This window comes from Phascolarctos cinereus, unplaced genomic scaffold (assembly GCF_003287225.1).
Source record: "Phascolarctos cinereus isolate Bilbo 61053 unplaced genomic scaffold, phaCin_HiC Scaffold_3;HRSCAF=262, whole genome shotgun sequence".
NCBI lineage: Eukaryota > Metazoa > Chordata > Mammalia > Diprotodontia > Phascolarctidae > Phascolarctos > Phascolarctos cinereus.
This window is the reverse complement of record NW_027555736.1, coordinates 73,526,510-73,550,109: the sequence shown is the minus strand read 5'-3', so window position 1 is coordinate 73,550,109 and position 23,600 is coordinate 73,526,510. Positions and strand designations below refer to the sequence as shown.

The following is a 23,600-nucleotide window of genomic DNA, read 5'->3' as shown; positions in this document are numbered from 1 at the left end:
GTGACTTGCCCAAGGTAACGCAGCTAGGAGTGTCTGAGGCTGGATTTGAACTCAGGCCTTCTTGACTCCAGGCCCAACACTCTATCCTGGGAGCCTCAGTTGCCTCTAGGGTGTATATAATTTGCAAATAATTATGTGCTAAGTTAGAATGTAATAACAATCAATGATCAGTCCAAAACAAAGACTTTTTTATTAAGAAAATTTGAGGGAGGAGAGACCACTTTCGATTGAGAAAACTGGTAGAAATCAGGGAAAGTTTCATAGGGGCAATAGCACCTAAGTTGGACTATAAAGAGAAGGAATTTATCAGGAAGAAATGGGGAGGAAAGTGCATTCTAATCAGGGGGAATGGCCTGTGTAATAGCAGAGGGGGAGGCAAGAACGGAACAAGCTCAGAGAATGGCTAGTAGTTCCATTTGGCTAGAATATACCGTACATGAAGAATACTGTAAAAATCAGGCCAGGAAGGTAGGTTGAAGTCAGATCACAACAGACCTCAAATGTCAGGCTGAAAAGTTTATTTTATCCTGTAGACAATGGGGAGCTACTGAAGGTTTTTGCTGTTGTTGTTGTTTTTAAGCAGAGAAGTGCCAAGGTAGCTCACACTTTTGTATTAGGAAGATTTTGGCAGCTACGAGAAAACTGGAGACATGGGAAACAGGGAGCTAGTTAAAATACCATTTCAAGGTCCTTAGAACCTCCTGTCTATAGGTATATAAAGTGGAGGGGATAGATGCAAGGAATTATGGAGATAGAATTGACTGGAGTTGGCAAATGATATACGTTGGGGTTTGTATATATGGGAGAGTGAAGAAAAGATGGCATTTGGTGACAGGGACGATGATGGTGGTGGAATCAATATAAGTAGGGAAGTTGAGAGAAGGGGTAGGTTGGGAAGGGCAGGAAGTCAGTTTTGGAACATGTTGAGTTTGAGGCATGGGCAGGACATACCAATGGATAGGTCCAGACTGTCAGCAATACAGAGCTGGGATACAGGAGAAAGAATGAGGCTGAAAACAATACACTTACTATGATAAAGTCAGTGTGGTAGAAGGAGTGTACTTCTGTAATGGTAAATCACCACCTAAATGAGATTATTATAATTCTCTTGCAGTCCCACTTACCGCCGATGGGCTGCACCGCCTGAGCTCTGAAACGGATTCCTATGACCTTGTCACCATGCTTGTCGAGAGCAAACAAAGATAACAGTAACTGGAAACAACAGGAAGGGTCATTTTACACTGTCTACACTTAGGATTCTTCCGTGGCTAATTAAAGTAACATGTCAAAACGTCCCTCGAAAGAGATCTTTAAGAATATGCCTGTTCAGTAAACAAGGTTTTTACTAATTAATAACACCCTTCCCCATTCTTCATCGAAGTTCCATGCAGGACCGTCTCTCTTACAGAGATGGCTAAGGAGGAAGAAGATGAAGGAGGAGTTGCCATCTCCCTTTCTCAGTGGGGACAGATCCAGTCATTTGTCATCTGTGTAGCTATCACTTTCTTCTCCGGATGTTGATCAAATTTCCTGGGTTGGAACCAACATTCAGGGCCAAGGAACTGGAATGTCTCCAAGAATGAAATGCTTTACCTCTTATGAAGTCAACATGATTTCTTTCAAGGAAAAATCCCTTACGTTTAAAAAAAAAAAAGGTGTCTACTTAGGGTTTCTGAAGGACAAATCTTTTGGTTTTTCTTATTAAAAATACCAACTATACTTATTCTATGACCATCAGCATGTAGGCACCCACACCCAAGCAAAGCAGAGAGTAGATACACTATACAAAGAAACAGGAGCCTGATGGGGAGAAATGATTTGCCTAAGATTATATACAATGAGTCAGTGGGAGAGACAGGAATAGAACTCTCCAGGCTCCTATTAGTAAAACCATTTGAACGTCCTTCTGTAGACCATGATGGGAAATTTTACTCCAAGGCCAGAGAATGCTTGAGTGGGAAACTGTCTTATGAGATACAATGGCATACAATACCATCTCTTTTCTCACCACCCCCATCTTAGTTAGACCACAGATCATGACTGTAGCCCACATCTTTTCACCATTTACTCTTCTATTTCCAATTTATTTTACCTCCTATTAAAAAAAAAGTTATACTTGATACAGCCTCTCATTTATACATAGGCTTCTCACTTTATGTATGGACCAGTGTTTATGACCTCAGTAGTAGTGACTGACCAATATTATACCATCTCCACAGAAAAGTATTTGAGCTTATATCCCCTATACAACTAATGAGGCAACCAATAAGGCCTTCCATGTAATGAGAAGGCCACTGGCTGGACATGTAAACCCATATCTACAGCATGCAGGAGCCATAGAATGCCCAGATGCTGTCAGTACTCCTAAATCATTGTGCCCTTAGGAAGGCTTCTTCCAACAGAAAGATCCTTCCCTAAGAATCAATAGTTTAATGTCATCCATCACAACATAAGTTATACCTATAAAATTTAACTTTCAAAGGAAGTCTGTACTCACAAATGAAAATCCCAGGGGTAAGAGATTAAGAGGCCCAGGTGAATGCCCCTTCCACAAAGGGCTTGGGGCAAGCAGCACAAAACACTTAATCAAATCTATTTTTAAAAGACAAATTCAGTTGGAGAGAGGGATGTTGTTGTTGTTGTTAAGTCATTTTCACTTGTATCTAACTCTTTATGATCCCATTTGGGGTTTCTTGACAAAGGTACTGGAGTGGTTTTGCCATTTCCTTTTCCAGCTCATTTTACAGATGAGGAAACTGAGGCAAACAGGGTTAAGTGACTTGCCCAAGGTCACAAAGCTAGTAAGTGTCTGAGGCTAGATTTGAACTCAAGAAAATGAGTCTTCCTGACTCCAGGCCTGGCACTCTATTCACTGTGCCACCTAGCTGCTGGAGAAGGGGTATGGCAACCCTGAAACTCCAACCTCTCTGGGTAAAGACCCTGGGAAACTATGAGGATTCTGCTAGGTAGGCTTTCTTGAGAACGGATAGAGAAGGCACAAGAAGGAGATTATCCGGGTTGTAACTGCAGGGTATGGGGGAAGAAGTTCACTATCTGGTAGCTACTGGTTTTAACTAATAACTCTTGTTAACCTCAGTTGTTTCTAGCTGCAGAAGAGACACAAGTACAATCAGCACCCTGGGGCAAACCCCCAGTTGGCTCAACCTAGTTACAGCTCTGTTTCCATATGAATTCTAAAGTATAGCTGCAAGTAGAGGCCAGTATCCACATCCTTACACTTCTGGCTTCACCTGTCAGGAAAGAAGGAAGGAAACATTTATTAAGTGCCTACTGTGTGCCAGGCACTCTACTGAGAGCTTTAGAAATATTATCTCATTTAATCCTCAGAATAACCCTAGGAGGTATGTGTGATTATTATCTCCATTTTACATTTAAGGAAACTGAGGCAAATAGAGGTTAAATGACTTGTCCAGGGAAAACAACAGTGAGTTAACAAAGAGTGGGCATCGCTGTGATGCAACCCCATCTAAGGAGAAAGCAAAAGGAATAGCCCCTCATGAAACTTCAAAATTGGTGAACATATAACCAATCTACTCCACCATTTCCACAGAATCCCAGTACCAGAATTATATTCTCTGAGGCTATACATTATCAAGACATCACTTATCTCTTGGGTCAAGATTTGAGAATGCAGGTCCAGATTCTTTAGTGTCATTATGGCTGAGGGTCCCTGGGAGTAAGCCTAGTCATATGCTCCCTAAGCCCTACTTTGAATTAAAGTAAAGCGTAACTCTGGCCCTGCTCTCTTACCTCAGTCTGCCAAGAAGGCTAAGAATCTGTACCAGCAACCTTCAGGTATGCCAAGAAACCCTAGCTCCCATCCTCATAACATAAGTCCCTAGCTAGCACATTGAGGATGCAAAGGCAAAACACGAGGTGCTCATTTCAAATTCTGAGATTAGAGAGTCCCTGTTCCCCTCCCAGTAGAGAGGAGAAGAGAAGAGATTGTCCTCAGTCTTGGCATTGGACCTTAGGGCAATCCATAGGAAATCTGCATTTTGTGAGACTCCCTCTGCAGTAGCTCACACCTCTTTCTCCCCTCTTCATTCTTACTGCAACATTTTAAGTCAAGGCTCTAGTTACATCTTGAAAGGACTATTGTAATTATCCTTCAAGTTCTGAAAAATTGTCCTTCTTCTAATCTGAAAAGTACAGCTCTGACCCTATGTCTCCTCTGCTCTAAAACTTTTAGGGGCTCCCTATTGAATACACTCCAAATTCCTTCATCTGGCATTCAAAGCCCTTATGATCAACCTTTCCTGCATTATCCAGTCATTAACTAGCTGTGTGACCTTGGATAAGCCACTTGACCTCTGTGATCTCTCTCAGTTTACCCATGCATAAAATGAGATTGGAATAAATGACCTCAAAAGTTCCCCCTAGTGCTAACGTTCTATAATTCTACTTTTTCCCTTCATTGAAAATGGATTATAAATGTATATTCCCCTAACATGCTCTGTGATTTCCTCATTCTTTGACTTTGCTCACACTGTCCCTTTCACATGGATTGTCCTGTCTGTTTCATTCTTACGCATTTTTCAAGGGCATCTGTGCTAGGTAGCTCATCCCTGAGCCTCTTCAGTCAGGAACCCCTTCCTCCACTAAAACATCATAGCACTGGGTACTTCTTGCTCTTTCCTATTCTAACTTGTATTATAGTCTTCTAGGAACTTGTCTTATCTCTCCAAAAGACTATAAGCTCTTGGAAGACAGATATTATCTCCCATTCTATGTTTCCTTATTTATTGAATGGCCAAACAAAGAGGAACCAATGGTTTGTTGCATGGTTCACAGTCATATACATTGATACCAGAGCTTCCAGAAGCCCCACAGAATCCCGGCCCCCCCCCGCCCCCTGCAAGCTTACCATGGTTTAGGTTGGATGGCCTGAGTTGCAAAATGGAAACAGGAAACACTAAGTCACTCTAACACTCAAGCACAGTTGTGGTAAGGAATGGGTTAAACTGACGGAATTAGCAGTAAAGCTTCCAGCAGTGTATTGCCCCCACCCCCACCTTTAAAGGGATTACAGCTCTAGGGGAATGCCATTAACATTCTGCCTTCTGCCTTTGACTTTGTCCTGTGGAACCCACAAGACATCTCTCAGTGAGTTCCTTCCTATTCCAGATCTCCCTAGTCAAGGGTCAGGAAGAATTCTCTTACACTGGTCTCAGCCAGACCAATATTAAGGAAAGGGCAAGGTATTTCCTATTTCTGCCCATACACTTTCAGGGAAGAAAGGACAAATTGTTTGTCCACCACTTTTCTGAAAAATGGATTTGGACAATTTGGGAGATGGCAAAAAAGAAAAAAAGGACAGAGAGCAAAGATACAATGAGGGAGGTACAAGATCGGGGTCAGAATATATGAGTTTGACCACTGGTTCTGCCACCTACTACTTACCTGTATGGCCTTGGACAAGTCACTTGCCCTTTTGAGGCCCTGGTTTCCTCATCTCTAAAAAGACGGCACTGGATTAGACAAATCCTATGGCCCTCTCCAGCTTGAATCTATGACCGTATGAAAAAACATATAGAGGCACGAATAAGATTTTCTGTATGAGTTATGGGAATAGTACCTCCTCCTCATCCAATTTACATAATCTAAGCATTGTGTAGGGGGTAGGTTGGGCGGGAAGTGCTCCCTTCTCCAACTAAACAAAAACATCACCCAACTTCTTGTCTGTTCATCTTTACTGAGTGCTGGTTATGTTTGGAACACTGTAGGAAGATGTGTCTCCTGCTCTTGACTAGTTAAAAAAGGAAAAAGACTAGATCCCCATTGAGCACAAAGGAATGATCACAGCAAGGGGGCAGAGCTGAGTCAATACATCTCAGCATCTTTTGCAGTGTGCTGGGGGGCACTCCCCACATTTGTCTAATCTGAAGCACCATTTAGCAAGACTCAGGGTACTCCTTGTGGCTCCTTGTGAATACAATGAATAAGAGCAAGAATGGAGAAGTCATATGTCACTCTCACCCTTGCAAGGTAAGGAAAGAAATCTAAGAAGCCAGCTGTTCTTGTAGCCTCTGAGTTACCTCAAGTTGCCTGCCCCACACAGAAGCTAAGGGGGCCTGGTGAGCTGCTCTACCATCACTGACAATAACCTACATTTATTTCAGGTTTAGTGGATTTATAAAGCACTTTCCTCACAACAATTCTTTAAGGGTCAGTAGTATAAATGTGCTCATCCCCATTTTACAGATAAGGAAATAGATCCTCAATCAATCAAAAAGCATTTAAACACCTGCTCCATGCCAGACAGGCCATCCATGGCCACAAAGTGCTAGTGAATTTTGAAACCAGGATTTGAAATCCCATTAGGCACTAGGTCCAGGCATTTTTTTTTTTAGATTTGATGGCTTGTCTCCTGAAAAGTTATTGGAAGGAAAAATAATATTGGGACTCTCACCCTAAAAATACAAAGGCAGTCAGGCCACAGACTTAATAACAATAAAGTGTAATATAAATGGTAGATATCATTACTTTACAAAGAACCTAACCTTTAGCATATCATCTGAACAAGTTCTAAGGGGTAGGTAGGAAAGATATTTCCCCTATTTTACAAATAAAGAAACAGGGGGTCAGAGAGGTCAAGGGATTTGCCCAAGGTCACCCGCTTATAACTCTTAGATAGGGTAGAGGGAACACGGCCAGGATGTATTTCAAAGATTCCTGCCTCTAAGTCCATTGTTCTTTCTATTATACCACATTACCTCTTTAAGGGCATTCCCCAGGAGTAGTCTCCCTGAACTTCATAATTGAACATCAGAGTAGTAAAAAACAAACATCAGGTACAACCTACATGTGGACACTAAGAGAGGCCAAATCAAGCAGGCATTTAGCTGCACAAATTCCCACTGGTGTGTGATGGTCCTGGGAAACAGACCAGAAAGGTGTCAATTGCAGGTATGAGGATGACGGAGTTAGTTTTCTGGGAGTATAGAGGGCGTACTCACTAAGCCTCCAGACTGAAATAGTCTTACTAGGAATATATGACAACCACCAAGGTCCAGGGATAGGGCAAAGGCAACAGGATACATTCAAAAGCAAGTTATGATTGAGTTTCCGGTAAAAACTCAGAGCAGGTAACCCTTCTTCCTCTATACAGGCGTGAACCTTCCCCCAAAGTTCATGTTTTTCAACGGGTAGTAATGAAATTGGGAACATATTAGGGGTGATATCCCTATTTCCTCTTTTGCTGCCTTGGTAAACTCATTTTAGAACCTGTTGTTTAAAAAAAAAGATTTTCTTTACTAAGAAAAGAGATTAACTCTCCCTGGAGAGCCATGTTGGAAGTGACTGGATGATCCCAGCTCTCAATCCTCTCCAAAGATTGGTTTATATGGTAATGTTGTTCTTTATATCAGGTTTAATTAAGGATTTACCATCCCTGGTTCTAACCCCTCATGGCATCCAGAGCCAGGCCTCCCAATGATGTCTCTTCTTTTTTCTAGAGAATGTTCTACCAAGTGTCTAGTCCCTTGTCTTTCCTTTGGGCCTGGCTCCAGTTCTGGAAGTCCTTCAGCTTGGCCCAAAAGAAACCTCTGTTAGGACTCAAAAACACACCCACCCCCATGTCTACCTCCAAGCTTCTGGTTCCTTCCTTGCATAAGAGTTGGGTTCCCCCACAGTGCCACACAGGAGCCAGATACCAGGGGCACCTTTATTAGTTCAGGTTACATGGCCATTTACACCTGCTATACCTGAATCTCTTCTGCATTCCCACACCTCCCTGCAAGGTCTGATAGGAGCTCCTGACCACTGCTGGTAGGATCCCATCCAGGGGGAGATGACTTAGGATTCCTGAGTTCTGCTCTGCAGAAATAGGACTCTCGCAGGACTCTTCAACTCATACATAGCCCAGGGAGTCCTCTGCATTTCTGTGCATGCCCCCAAAATCCAGGCTTCCTTGCTCCCCACCCCCCTCCATTACCCCCCAGGAGAGGCAACTTAGTTTCCTCTAGTAAGCTAGCAATCTAGCTTGTCAGAGGCAGGCTCAATGTTAGACCACACCTCAGTCCAAGCAGAAGAGGCTGGCTGTGGGAGCTCAAGCAGTAATACTATGTGGAGCTGGGGCTCAGCAGCTGTACATCACACAGCTTCATGCCTAAGGGAGCTTTTCTTCCCAAGGGAGAGCTCCAGCCCCTCCAGGGTATGCCAACGACTGGAGGCACAGACATCCTGGTCAGGCACAAGAGCTTCCAAAGCAGAGGGATTGAGACCGCCCTAATCAGTCACTTCCCGACTACCCCAGCTCAGTGCTCTTCACCTGCTCCCCTCCCATCACCTCCACTCTCTCCTATAGCCAGCTCCCCCTCCCCAAACATCTGACCTCCAACAATCCCCCCTCACCTTCCCTCCAAATCCTTCCCAATTTCATCACCTCTCCTCTCATTTTCCTCTTCCCCATTCCATAGCTCCCCCTTTCTCCAATGGTTTCCCCTCCCACATCCCCCCTGCATGGCTTGTCTCTAGCCAAGAGATAAGGGTTCAAGAACCCCGCGCCCCTTCTCAAGTTGAGAGAGAAGCCGCTGCCTCCTTCTACTCCCCCCTTCGCTCACCCCAGCTGCTGTCCCTGCTGCCCAGCTTGGGGGAAATGGGGGGGGCAGGAACGGTGGAGGGATGGGAGAAACTTTCTCCATCCGAAGGTGTGGGGGGGGGAAAGAGAGGTACAAGGGACAGCCGGGTACTTACGGGTCCGTCCGTTCCGGGTGCCATCCTCACTGCCCCCTCCGTCCCCCGCACCGTCTGGGGGAGACGGGTCGCGGAGACAGGGCGGGCGCTCGCCTCCTTCCAGCTCCCTGTCCCGGCCCTGGGCTCGTCTCAAGCCTCTCGCCCCGACGCCGCTCTGCTTTATACAACTCCACTCGAGCGCGCCCAGGCTTATGTAAAGGCTGGCGGAGACAGGCAGCCAATGGCTGGAGAGCCGGGGGGTGGGGAGCGGGGGGCGGGAGGGAGGGATCGGCCAATGGCAGGAAAGAGAATTCGGGGGCGGGGGGGGAGACATTGGGGAGGGGGGCAAAGGGGCCGCCTCCCCGCGCTGATTTAGTAGCCGGGATTGCGGTGGCAGTCGGCGGCTAGGCTGGCCCGGGAGCCGGAGCGGGAGCGGCGGCCTCTGGGGCGGGGGGCAAGCGAGCGCTCCTCCCCGGTACAGCGAGCGCTTCCCACAGCCACTTCTCGTAACCTTCAGAAGGCAGCAGGGCCCGGCGAGAAGAGGGGCGGGGGGAAGAGGGCTCCTCCCGGGGCTGTGGTCCCTGAAGCTGTCTTGAGCTGGGAGCTGGAGTCCATGGGGAGAGAAACCAGCCGGGAAGCCAGGGGAGGGGACTCCGGGGGCTGGGTCCCTCTGGCGGGCTGCGCCCGGAGGGGCAACGGGGGCGACTGGAGCGCCCCTACCTGCCTTCCTTGTTTCCCCCACCCGTAAAGATCAGTCGCTCGCCTCCGGCAGGACCGCGGGGCCGGGCCGGTCTGGAGCGGGCGCTGGAACGACGCTGATAGCGAGATTCTGGGCTGCGGAGCCCGGGAGCCGAGCCAGATCTTTATCCGGTCTCGGGGACGTGGCCGAGTCCCTCCCGGGAACTGTTTAGTATGGAGAGAAGGCCTCCACCGACGGCTCCGGGGGGCGGGAGTTAGCAGTGCGGGAGAAGGAGTGGAGAAGGCGGCGGCTGCTGCTGCCGGCTGGACTCCTCGGACAAGAGCACAGAGCCCCGGCCAGTCCCAAGAGCGCGCCCCTGAACCCCAGAGCCCTCGCCTTGGGCTGGCCCTGCTCTGGTCCCGGGCACCAAGACCCCACCAGGCCCCCTGGTGCTGGTGCGCACTGGGAGTTCTTTCCCTAAAGTATCTACTGCAGAAGGCATGGGAGGATTCCCGTCTATTTCTGAAGCATGGGGGGACGCGTGGCAGGCATGACCACAGAAGGACGTTCTTGGGCATTCCTGCCAAGCAGCACCATTCCCAGGGCCGGGAGCTGGCCCAGGTAAATGTCCAGAACCAATGGGCCTAATCAGTGGTTCTGACATGAGCAAACTGAACTGGGCAAGGCCTAGGGTTTCTAACATAAGGGCTGGAGATCTGGATGCTGAGAGGACCGAGGAAGTAAATGCACACTCAGATGACACGGGACAGATCTAATAGCTTTTGTTTTTCCCATTGCTGATATTCATATGTCCATCCTCCATTAGTGTAGATTTCCCTGGTCAACCTGAAAGTTAGCTCTTAGAACTTGCTGAGAAAGGGGTTGTTACATTCTAGAATCTGGTGTACAGCTAATGGTGAGGTACTAGAAATATAGAGACCAAGCCCCTGCATGCCTAGGAGTATGCAAGGAACAAAACTATAAGCTTTCAGTGCTCTGGAGGGGATATAATAGGACTTCTACCTTCTGAGTGCTCTGGGGGCCATTCACTTTTCCTCATTGGAATGTGAGCTCTTTGAATAAAAGGACAGTTTTGGGTTTTGTCTTGCATCATGAACCTTGTGCTGTGCGTTAGTTAGTAAATGTTTGTTGAATGAATCCCTTTATGGAGTAGAAGATTCAGTCCAAACAACCTGAGAATCAGTCTGTTCCACTTTCATTTCATGACCATCAGCCCATTTTTCAGATGCATGTCCCAAAAGTCTTGGTGCAGTTTCAAGCTTTACTACCTCTTGTATATATTATTTCATTTAATCTGCATCAACTTCTAGTCTGAGGTTGCCTGGGGCCCTGAGGTTAAGTGACGTGCCCAAGGAGACATAGCTAGCATGCAGTAGGGATAGGACTTCAATGCAGGTCTTTTTTTTTTTTAAATCCAAAGCTAGCCCTCTATCCACTACTTCATGCTGGCTCTCTTCCATTCTGATAGCCAATCTGAAATGCATCCTGGTTCTTGTCTCCATCTCTGTGTGGCTGCTTGCATACTTCCTGCGATGTTTGATCTTGGGAGAAACAGTCTCAGCGTTCTCAACTCAGAGGGCCTGAAAGTAACTGATAATTAGGTCATTTCAATTAGTCCTGGAGCACATAAGTGCACACACATGCACACACACACACACACACACACATGCATACATGCACACTTTTGTTGGTTTTCTTCTCACTTCTCCCCCTGGTGTGCCAAGCTGTGAGTAGCAACCACAGCAGCAGACCTTCCCCCTCTTCTTGGCTTGTCTGATTTAGTAACCAGCTCAGTAATTATCAGCATTACCTGTCCAGATGTGACTACAGTCTCTGCACAAAACATTCCATAATGATATTGCACCTTCCTGTAACCAGCCAGGTACAGATACAACAAACTTAGGGTGCTAAGGAGGAGGAGGGGTCAGAGGTGGAGGTGAAGATAGAGGAGCAGGCTAAAACTTCAGTCCAGCATGCTCTCCAGGGAACACAATCTGGATTCATTATACATACTCATGAGGGCTGAACACAGTGATGCCAAACAGAATTGGCCCTATCCATCTGATAACACGCCATTTCTAAAGTACGTTTTAGACACTCAGTGCCAGCCCCTGCCTGGCCCTCTAGCAAACACCTTCCCAGTACCCATCAGCACCCAGGATCTGCCTCATCACCTCTGCTTCCCTGGTACCTATCTATGTCATCACAAGTTCCCTTTTTTATGAAGTATAGTAGAAAGAGCTCTGGGCTAGAAGTCGGAAGATATAGACCAACAACCCCGGTATGACACAACTGAGACATAGGGTCATAACCTTTGGCAAGTCACTTCTATGTGAGAGTCAGTTTCCTCATCTATCAAATGAGTGTTAGTCTCTGAGCCCCCTCCCCAAAATTGATGATTCTAGCCTATCTAATTTCATTACCCTCTATTCCCTAACAGGAACTATCCTTTCCATTGGTATCCATAATGTTTCCCATCGGTACTTTGCTCTTTCTTGCTTGTGCTACCTGCAATGCCCTTCTCTCTTCTCTCCACTACTTCAAATCCCACCCACTGCTTAAGGTGTCATTTAGATTACACCTCCTCCAGGAAGCCTCCCCAGATTCCTCTAGACCCAGCTGGCTCTCTCCCATCTCTGATCTTTCCCATCACTGGTACAGGTTAGCACTTGATTCTAGGTATTATCTTGCTTTTCTCTAATTATCTCTTATTCATAATCTTCTTTTCCCAATCAGATTAAGAATTCCATCAGCTCAAGAACTGGCTTTATAATATGTGCCACTTATATCTTGCTTTGAGATTTGTGAAGCACTTGGAGTTAATCATGTCACTTGAACCTCACCACCTCATGTGAGGTGGTACAGATGAGAGAAACAAGGTCTGGACAGGTGAAGTGACTTGCCCAGGGTCTCACAGCTGGTTAGCATCAGAAGCAGGATTCAGACTCTTGTCTGCCTAAATCCACTGTCATCATTCTTTCAATCCCAACTGCTCCTATTCCTTATCATCCATAAAGGGGTGCAAAAATACTGCATGGATAGAGCCCCATTCCCTCATTCTTATTGCACAGTTGCTTTAAATTCTTTTTTTTTTTTAGGGAGGTAATTGGGGCTAAATGACTTGCCCTGGGTCACGCAGCTAGTAAGTATCAAGTGTTTGATCTGAGTTCAGATTTGAACTCAAGTCCTCCTGACTCCAGGGCCGGTACTCTATCCATTGCGTCACCTAGCTGCCCCTTTAAATTCTAACAACAGTGAAAGCTTTGATGTATACTGTGCCCTAGCTTCTAAAAATTCAAAGGTCCTTTATAGCTCTGATTGTTGCTAATTCACCCTCATAGCACCCTCAGAGAGGTTTCATGACACCCACAGTCAGTAAGCAAGGAATATGGAAACAACTGTCACACAGTAGAAAGAGTGTTTCCTACCACTGATACTTACTAGCTGTGTGACCATGGGTAAGCCACTTAACTTCTCTGAGCCTTGATTCCATCATCTGTAAAATGAGAAAGTTGGACTAGATTAAGCCCATGATCAGGCAGCTAGATGGCTTGATGGAAAGAGTGCTGGACCTGGAGTCAAGAAGACCTGAATTCAAATCTGACCTCAGATACTTACTAGCTATGTGACCCTGGGTAAGTCATTTAACCTCTGTTTGCTTTAATCCATTGCAGAAGAAAATGGCAAACCACTCTAGTATTTTTGCCAAGAAAACCTCATGAATAGGATGGTTCATGGGATCATGACGAATAGGAAACAACTGAATGACTGAACAACAGTTTTATGATCAAGTTAGTGGCAAGATTGGAGATAACAACCCTCCCAGTTTAGATACAGGCAAAGAAAGTAAGTCCTTTGCACAGGCCTCTACTTTGGAGAAAGAGAAATGTAGGACAACTAGGTGGCACAGTGGCACAGTGGATAGAGCACCAGTTAGGAGAACCTGAGTTCAAATCTGACCTCAGACACATGATACTCACTAGCTGTGTGATCCTGGGCAAGTCACTTAACCCCAATTGCCTCGCCAAAAAGAGAGAGAGAGAGAGAGAGAGAGAGAGAGAGAGAGAGAGAGAGAGAGAGAGAGAGAGATCTATTTCTTCAGATCTAGAGTTTTAATAGTCACTAGCCAAGGTTCCAGAATGAGAAAATCCTCATGATCCTCACTATTTACCTTACTGTTTTCTCATGCTCCTGAAATTTAAGATATTGACTATTGAATCCCACATATTCTCGTGTTATAGTATTGGAAAAGGCCAGAAGGGAACATTTTTGGGTCTGGAATGGAAAAGGGGTCATTTGTTCCAGGTCTGTGATTTCACTGACATTCAGAATTCATGGTAAGGAAACTCCTTCTGCCCATGCAGATGGGTACCTACTCTGCACATTACAGCCTTAGAGAGTTACCTGGGGACACTGAGAATCAAAGTAATAATAACTAGCACCTACTATGTGGCAAGCATCTTACAAATATTATCTCATTTGATCCTCACAATTACCCTGGAAGGTAGGGGCTATTATTATCCTTATTTTACAGTTGAGGAAACTGAGAAAAACAACACTGTGCCCTATGCATAGTAGGTGCTTAATAACTGTCCCAATAAACGGAAGATTTGGTCAAGAATACAAGGATGTACCTGATAGCAGTAAAGAAGTCCATCAGCTCGCCAGAAGAAGGTCAGTCCAGAGTGGATTGAAGGGAACTTCCCCGGACAGAAAGAGATTAGAGAAGAGAGACTTGATAGAGGGACTGAATGAAATCCAGGGGAACCAGCAGATTGGTGCACTTGCAGCCCACCAAGAAAGGACAGAGTGGCTTGAGGACCAGGTTAAGGAATAATCCAGTCAGTCCTACCTTCTAGGTGAAACTAAGAGGCAAGAGTGAAAACCCAATTCACTGTGTGTTTGGCAGGGTCAAACTGGCTTAAACGCTAGACTATATACCTGTATTCCATCGCTGTGTGTACTTTGTATCCACAAATTCCATTGCACTGTAATAAAGTAGATTTGCAGTCTAAACTGGCTGGAGAGGGGGAAATTTTAGAAGGAAGAAATGCCACCGTTTCACAGGCCAGGGAAAAAGAACCTGTAGACTTTAGGATTGTTCAGTGGTAAAAAAAAAAAAATTACCAGTGGTAAACAGCAAGGAGTCTTCTGTTTGAGGGTGCCCTGATCAATTTCTTCACTGGGGAAGAAAGAAAAAGGAAAGGGGAAAAGAAATGAAATAGAAGAGACAGCAGGAAGGGGAAAAAAAGGAAGAAGTAGTGGAGATAGGGGACAAGGTTAAAAAAAAAAAAAGAATATAGATAGAGTGCTGGGCCTGGAGTCAGGAAGACCTGAATTCAAATCTAGCCTCAGGCACTTACTAGCTGTACAATGCTGGGCGAGGCACTTCATCTCAGTTTCCTCATCAATAAAATGGGGATAATAATAGCAGCTACCTCCCAGAGTTGTTATTAAGATTAAATGAGATAATAATTGTAAAGTATGTATCATATTGCCTGATGCATAATAAGTGCTATATAAATGTTAGACATTATTATTATTATTATTATTGAAAAGAAGGAAAATCAAAACAGAGAGATAACAAGGAACACTTGTGTTATTACTTTAGCTTGTTATTTTGTGAGCCAAAGGGCAATGGGGAGTGTAAATAGACTGTAACATATCAGCAATGATCACTCAAACGAAAACAGGGATGTAAAATATTAAGGACATTTTTGACAAAAAAAACCCAATAAGTTGAGTTGATCAGATTGGCAAAGAAAGGGATAACAGGATATTCCAGGTGCTACAGAAATATCCATGAGCTATCTAATGATCTAGTGTATTGAGTAGATCCTTAATGAAGGAATTACGGAAAGGCAAGGACAAGAATCTCATGGGATGAGGAAACATGGATGGGTCATTATCTCCACCAGTAAAGAGAGCACATGGCTTCAAAATACGGACATGTTATGTCCACAATGTCCATTTGTGGTTTGGTTGTTTCAGTAGTGTCCGACTCTTCATGACTCCATTTGGGGCTTTCTTGGCAAAGATACTGGAGTGGTTTGCCATTTCCTTCTCCAGATCATTTTACAGATAAGGAAACTGAGGCAAACAGGGTTAAGTGACTTGACCAGGGTCGCACAGCTAGTAAGTGTCTGAGGCCAGATTTGACCTCATGAAGATGAGTCTTCCTGACTCCAGGCCCAGCACTATATCCATTATACCACCTGGCTGTCCATACTGAACAGATTTCAGAGTGCCCCATCATCAAGAGAGGGCCAAGCAGTGTCAAAAAGGTGAACAAAAAGAATTGGGCCAGCAGTTGTACATGTGGAAGGGAGGGAGGGATAGGGAAGAAAGAGAGTAGGCTGAGTACCCAGGATTTGGATGGCACCACAGTAGGTATAGTATATATCTCCTGTGGTGGTAGTGGGGTACTGGGTGGGAAAAGATTGTTGGACTCCCAGTAATTAAATTAGTCCTTGGAATCCTCAAAACATAAAGCAGATTGTATCTAATTACTTTATCCCAAGTCCATCCATCTACAGCAATGCTATGAACCCAACTCTGTATCACATCACTGTTCACTTGCTTCTCTTCAGTCTATATTCCTGAGACGCTGTTTTGAACTTTTCCATCTTCTGTTTCTCTGTCTCTCCTGCATTCTTCTTGGACAAAAGGGATTAGGGTTATCTCATCCTGAATTCAAGCTTCTCTTGGAGGGCTCCCCCAATGCAATGAGTCTCAGAAGGTCAAAACATGGCATCTGCAGGGGGAATGCTGAAATCTGGGTCCCTGGACCAGTGGTATACATGTGAAAGGAACATTGAGTCATGAACCTGTAGAATTATTGAGCTGGGAGGGCCATCCAGTCCAAGCCCCTCATTTTAGGTATGAGGAAACTGGGGCTCAAAGAAATGAGATGACTTGCCCAGAATCACACAGCTAGCCAGTTTTAGCTGCTGAGATGAGAACTCAGGGCTCTGGATCTCTAATCCTGTGCATTTTACTTCTCTGTCATAGGTGTAAATGCAGATCAAGGAGAATTCCACGCATCTCCACCTTCCCTTTCCATAATTCTCCACACCCACTCTGTCTTGCTAGGTCTTCCTCTGAAATCTCTCAGATGCATTTCTTCCTCTGTTCCAATTGTTGCCATTTTCAGATTCTGATCCCCTTGCACCTGAATTTCTGCGATAGCCAGCCAGCTTGTCTCCTTGCCTGCCTGTTCTTCCAATCCATCCTGCACACCACTGCCAGATTGATCTTCCTTAAATCCTGCTTCCCTCCTGTTATTCCTCTGCTCAAGAGTCCTACACTGGCTCCCCATTGCCTAGTACATCAATTCCAAATACTTCTGTCTGGCTTTAAAGTCCTTCTTTTAAAGGATTGCCTCTACTCCGAACTTGCATCTTTCCTTCCCCTGGGACATTCTCACAAACACCTGTCCAAAGTTATTTCCTGCTACTCCTCCAAATGCACCCTCCAGTCCAGTCTCACTGTTCCTAAGCACATCAGGCTCACTGCCTTTGCTCATATCAGTCCTCTCCTTCCCATTTACTGCTCCCCCTCCCCCACTTGGGATGCCCTCTCTTCTTCCTTCCATGTTCCACCTATCCTTCAAGGTTGGAATCAAGTCTCACCCCTTCCACGGGCAAATCACTTCAACCTTCTGAACCTGTTTCCTCATCTGGAAAACAGTGATAATAATACTTGTACTTCCTACCTCACAGGGAGTGCCGTAAGGATCAAACGAGATAATGTATATAAAACATTTAGCAAACCTTAAAGCGCTACGTAAATGTCAGCTTATATTTTTATCTCTCTTGCTGAGCTCGTAGTACGGGGCTCTGCATGCAAGCAGGGGGTGATCGATAAATGTTGGCTGACCATTTGTATTTAGTCTACGGGGTGGGAAGAAGAATTTCCCTATTATTTTGGTTCTGCAAATTTAGCTCGGTTGAATAGAGAATAAAAGGGACTGTGGGCTTATTTCAACAGGGAAGGAATTGAGGTTGCATATATGTAAGGCACAACTTTCTCTCTCTAAGAGCTGTGAGAGACTAGAGCTAATTAACACCAGAGGTTATAGAATATATTTCCCCAGAGAGCTTGGAGAACTGGACATACGTTCGCTGATCAGGTTTGATCTAGGCACAGTTCTGCCTGAAGGCAACAGTATGCTTTATGCCTGGGCTTAGCTGGCATAAGGACAGGGCTGCCCACCTGCGGTCCAGTTTTCCAGGAAGGGTATGGCAGTTTCCACAGCCTGTGCAGGCGAAGAGTCTATCTTGTCATAGTGGAAGGGATAGGACTGGAAGGATCAAGGGAGTATTGATTTAGGAGGGGCAGAGTCAGGGGGGAAAGAGACTATCTAGGAAGCCCCAAGGGTTGAGCAGAATGGGGTTTCAGTGGAAAACTTAGAGGGCTAAGGTACAGCCTCAAGCTATAAACAGGGGCTTTTCAATAATAGTATACAAATCCCTTGTATTTGTATAGCACTTCACAGTTTTTAAAGCATTTTCATATACTTTATCCCATCCAAACCTCAAGCAATCCTACAAAGTAGACAGGGCAGGTATGATTATGCCTACTTTATAGGAGAGGAGCTGAATGTAGGTCACTATTAAATGGCAATTATGAGCAGACAAACCTTCTGACTTTCATTATGGTGCTATTTCTACTATACCACACTGCTTAAACTGAATATTTCTAGTCATATATGTGTGTGCATGTGTGTGCGTATGTGTGTGTGCATGCATGTACATGTACATATGTATATACACAATATAATATCATAGATGATATATACATACAATACATGTAATAGATACATATACACAATATATTATGTACGTATAATATATACATATATGTAATATCATATATTATACACACAATATACACATATGTATGTGTTGTGTGTATATGTGTGTGTGTGTTTAATTTATCTCCAGCCACTCTATCCCTTCCCTGTTCACGAATGTCCAGTACTGTTCCTGGCTCTCTCTTCTTCCATGGGGAGCAAACCAATAGATAACTACCATTACTAGGACATGTGATACTAGAAAGGTGTGGAAGAGCTCCATCTGGTGGTTTTCTCTGGAGGTGGCAGCTGGCAAATGGAACCCAGGCACCTACATAATGGAACTTGGGAACTAGAAGACAGAAGTGGGTAGGTCCTAATACCTGGTCCAATAGGAATCTCACCACATACCTCATGTCTGAACCACTACAACAGCTGGTCTCCCTCTTTCCAGATTGTCTTCCCTCCAATCCATTCTACGTAAAGCTGGCAGAGGAAGCTTCCTCAAATGCTATTTTCATCTTTTCTCCCGTGCTCAAAGAGCCTCCAAATGGTTCCCCATTGCCAATGGCATCACATCATTTTCCTCAGCCTATTCTTAAAGGTTATTTACTTACACCATCCAGGGCCCCAGAATACTGTTTCAGCTTCATCTTTCCTTATTTTCCAGTGTGGTCCCTCTCCTAGAGCCACGCACATCTGGTATCTAAATACATGTGTTCCAGAATCCTTCCTGGATTCTGACTCCGGGTCTTAGTTAAGACCACCCTCCTCCTTTGAAATCTCTTAATTTATCTATTTTATCCTTCAAAGCCTGGTTTAAAATGCAAGCAACTAGACAATTAGTTAGGAGATCTGGGTTCTAGTCTCAGCTCACTAATCAGTTTAATAATCTGAGCAAGTCATCAAATGTTGCTGTTCTGTTTTATTCATGTGTGATGGGGATAATAATACTACTTACCTAATAATAATAATAGCATTTATACAGCCATTTAAAGTACACAAATGGCTTTACATACATTATCTTGCAAGACTGTCAGGTGGAAAAAAAAACTCAGTATTGGGGGTGGGGTGGGGAAGGGGAGCCACGTTTCTGGATCTCTGATTTAATCAGTTCAGTCAATGCTTCCATGGATTCAATTATCAGCTCTATGCTGATGATTCTCTAAACAACTTATCCAGCCCTAACCTCTCTCCTAATCTTTCATATTCCCATCTCTATCTTCTTATTGGACATCTCAAACTAGATACGCTATAAACACATTAAATTGAATGTGTCCAAGACTTAATTCATTATCTTCCCCCCTCCCCCAAATCCTCCCTTCTTCTGAACTTCCCTGTTTGTGTCTCAGTCATCCAGGCTCACAATCCTCTACTCCTCACTCTCTTACCCTCCATATCCAATGTGCTGCCAAGTCCTGTCAGTTTTACCTTTGTAGCATCTCTTGGATACAGTCCCTTTTCTCCTCTGACGCTGCTACCCTGATTCAGGCCCTCATCACCTTTAACTACTGCAATAGCCTGCAGGTTGGTCTTTTTAACCTGAGTCTCTCCCCCTCCAGCCCACCATCTACTTAACTTGGGGACAATGATATTCCTAAGGTATAGATCTAACAATCCCTCCCCCTTCAATAAATTCCAATGGCTCACTGTTGCTTCCAGGATTAAATATAAAATCTTGTTTAGCATTCAAAGCCCTTTAAAACATGGTCCCTTCCTGCCTTTCTGGTCTTCTTATACCTTCTTCTCTACTGCATACTCCAGAATCCAGTGGTACCGGCTTCCTTGCTGTTCCTTGCGCAAGACTCCATTTCTAGACTCCACTGTACTATTGCCAGTTATCTTGACTGATGTCTTGCCACTGGACTCTGATGATTCTGGAGGAGACAGTGGGGCTGATGACTTTGTCCAGCCTTGCCTCACTTAAATCCAATTCACTTGCAAGTCAAGACATCACCCTCCTGATAGCGCTGGTCCTTTTCGAGAACGAAGGACAAACAACAACAATATCTCTAGATGCCACACACTTTCATTGGCTACCTCTCTTCCCTATACCTGCTCTCCTCCCCATCTCTGCTTCCTGGCTCTCTTGGCTTCCTTTAAGTCCCAGCTAAAGTCTCACTTGCTTCAAGAAGCCTTTCCCAATCCCTCTTATTGCTAGTACCTTCCTTCTGTTGATTATCTCCAATTTATTCTCTATCTATCTAGTTTGCACATAGTTGTTTGCATAGCTCCCCCAGTAGATTGTGAGCTCCTTGAAAACAAGAACTATCTTTTACCTTTCTTTGTATGCCTGGAGCTTAACTACGTTCTTAATAAATTCTTGTTGACTAAATCACTGAAAATTTCTTCCACTGGATCAGAGTGGCAACTTATCTGTAACTTATAGTCTTAGAGAGTCACCTGGGGGCATCGCTAGTTTAAGTGACTAGTCCATAGCCAGCTAGACAATAAATATATCATGGTCAGGAACTGAACCAAAGTCTTACCATCAATATGTAGATAAATTAATGCTGTGCTGCCCTCATCCCCTTATTCTTTTTTATATATAACTATATACATATAAATAGGCGCACACACACACACACACACACACACACACACACACATACACACACACGGGCAAGTAGATAGCTCAGTTGATAAAGTACCCACCTAGGAGTTAGGAGGACCTGAGTTCAAATCCTGCCTCAAAAACTTACTAGCTATGTGATCCTGGGCAAATCACTTAACCTTGTCTGGCTCAGTTTCCTCATCTGTAAAGTGAGCAGGAGAAGGAATGGCAAACTACTCCAGTATCTTTGCCAAGAAAACCCCAAATGGGGTCCCAAAGAGTCGGATTGACTAAACAACAACATAGTACTCATCCACAGACATATGCGTATGTATACATACATATGATTTTCAAATTTTGGTTACCAGTCCCTACCACCCCATTTTCCATAGATTGTCTCAAGTTTCAGATTTCTTGAAAGCCTTTTCCCGGTCACTCTACATTCAAAGTTATGCCACCTGTTAAGGGAAATTTTACTATGAGTTTTTGTAACTATTGTTGTTCCATCCAACAAAATGCAAAACAAAGAGAAACGTCTTCTTTTATGCAGATAACCGTCATTTTTCCATCCTGCTCCCTGTGCACTATACGTCTTGCTCTTAATAGTACTAAACTAGAACTCATCAAAGCTAAATTCAAGAGGGTCCTTCTTCAGGTTTAGACTATATTAGATGTTGTCTGAAGTCCTTTTCAACTTTTCTGATCAGCTGGCATCACATTTTAGAAGAGCTGACTCAGGGACACTTAAAGACCAACCATTTTCCCCCTGCTGGCAGAAGGCACCTACTACTCCTATTTAAAATAAAATCTCAAACTGGCCTCCGTGGGGAATTAATTTAAGTCCATTCAATTCAACAAAAACTTAAAGCTCTAGGGAAGATACAAAGATTTAAGATATGCACCTAACATTATGAACCTTATGGTGTTAGTAGAGTAAGACATACTCAAATGACTATAATGCACAATAACATATGATATGTGTATTACAGTGCTATAGAAGGTCTGTGTATGGTATAACTGGTAAAAGGTCATTATCAAAGGAGGGCAGAGTGTTCTGGTTAATTTAATATAACAGTTGACTGTGGATTAAACCTAAACACTGTCATATTGAACTTGTTGAAAATGTTCCCAAAATACTTGAATATAATTTCCTGCCTTAGTAAATACAGTAAAGTGAAACTCATTTGATCATGTATGCATTCAGGTACAGACTGGAGGACAATTTGTCTAGATGCTTTAGAGGAGAATGTTGCTTAGATATGGTTGGACTAAATGACTTTTGAGGTTCCTTGCAACTTTGAAATTCTATAATTCAATGATCTAGTATCTTGGAGAATCTTGGAGCTGTCAGAAGGTCTATGGAGTATAGTAGATATGAGGTTGTATAGGAAAGATTGATTGGGTAGCATGTTTACTGGTCCCAGTACATGCCCTTGAAATTTCTTTTCTTTTCTTTAAAAAAAGAAGTATTTTATATCAGGCTGTTTTCCTATCACCTCTTTTCTTGTCATTTATTTCCTCCTAAAACTCCAGTCCAGAAAAATTCTGTTTAACTAATAGGGTTAGTGTTAGTTAGTTGAAGTTCTGCTGTGCTGTCGTTAGTGTACTGTCTCACTGAGTAGAAAGTTCAGCTGACCTATTCTGTTCTACCTTGGTCCATGAGGCTGAAGCAGACAGAGTGCAGTTCAGTAGGAATTCCTGAGTTTCAAGGCTTGTTTTGGAAGATAGCTGAGTCAGTATCAAGAATCATAAATTTAGACCTGGAAGAAACTTTAGAGGTCAGCTAGTCCAACCCCCTCCTCCTACAGACGAGGAAGCTGAGGCCGAAGAGAGATTGACTTATCCAAGGTAACAAAGCTACTGAGCTGGGATTCAAACACAGGTCCTCTGACTCCAAATGTAGTGTTCTTTTTAATATGCAACACCTCCTCATTTTCCTAATGTCTAAAAATGGTGGAAATGTCACAGAATCATAGAGTTGGGAGGTATATCGAGAGTCATCTAATCCAATTCACCTGAATGAGAATCCCTTCTTACAATATCTCTGAGATAGCTTGACGCCCTCCAGTGAAGAGAACCCACGACCTCCCAAAAGTAGCCCTAGTTGTGAGGAAAGCATTCCTTGCATCAAGTCTACGTCTGCAGCTTGTTCCCTGAATTACTCCCCTTAAGAGCCCCTCCTCCAGCTAGAAGCACGTGCAGGAATCTTGGAGTAATTAGGCGCCAGACATAGTTGTGAAGCACATAATAATGCCCCATTTTATAAATGGAACCTGGATGACCACAAGTGGCCAATGCCACCAAACGCTCCAGGATGATAATGGCCTGGCCTTCGGAGAACCAACAAAATCAGCATGAAAACAGCAAGAACTCACCTCAGTGCCTTGTGTCTAGTAGGAACTGTTTGCTGGGGCAGCTAGGTGGTGCGGTGGATAGAGTACCAGCCCTGAAGCCAGGAGGACCTGAGTTCAAATCTGACCTCAGACCAAACACTGAACACTTACTAGCTGTGTGACCCTGGAAAGGTCACTTAACCCCAATTGCCTTAAAAAAAAAGTTTGCTTACTACAGCTGTCACCCCAACCTATAAATTAAGGGAGCAAGTAGACTAGGGAACCAGCCAGGGTCTAAATCTGGCCACTGATGGATTGGGGGAATCTTTAAAGAAATTTATTTTATCTCAGTTTTTTCTGGATATACCCCACCCCACCAGTTAATTCTTCTGAGTGATGAAAAGCCAATTCACCCTCAGCTCAAGTCTTCACTGGGTACAGGGTCCAATCAATTACAGCAAGTATTTATTTTTACTTAACTGGAAAGAATGCTGGACTGGGGTGGGGGTCAGGAGAGCTTGA

The 23,600-nt window shown here is 44.2% G+C and overlaps 1 protein-coding gene across 1 annotated transcript in view; it reads right to left on the bottom strand.

Annotated features, from left to right (window-relative positions):
* The window catches only part of CRTAC1 (cartilage acidic protein 1), a 183,599-nt gene extending 174,710 nt beyond the window's left edge, over positions 1-8,889 (bottom strand). Inside the window, 1 exon segment of the mRNA XM_020996911.2 lies at positions 8,719-8,889. Coding sequence (XP_020852570.1) covers positions 8,719-8,742 — 24 coding nt within the window. The 5' untranslated portion in view covers positions 8,743-8,889.
* Positions 8,890-23,600: the final 14,711 nt, after the last annotated feature.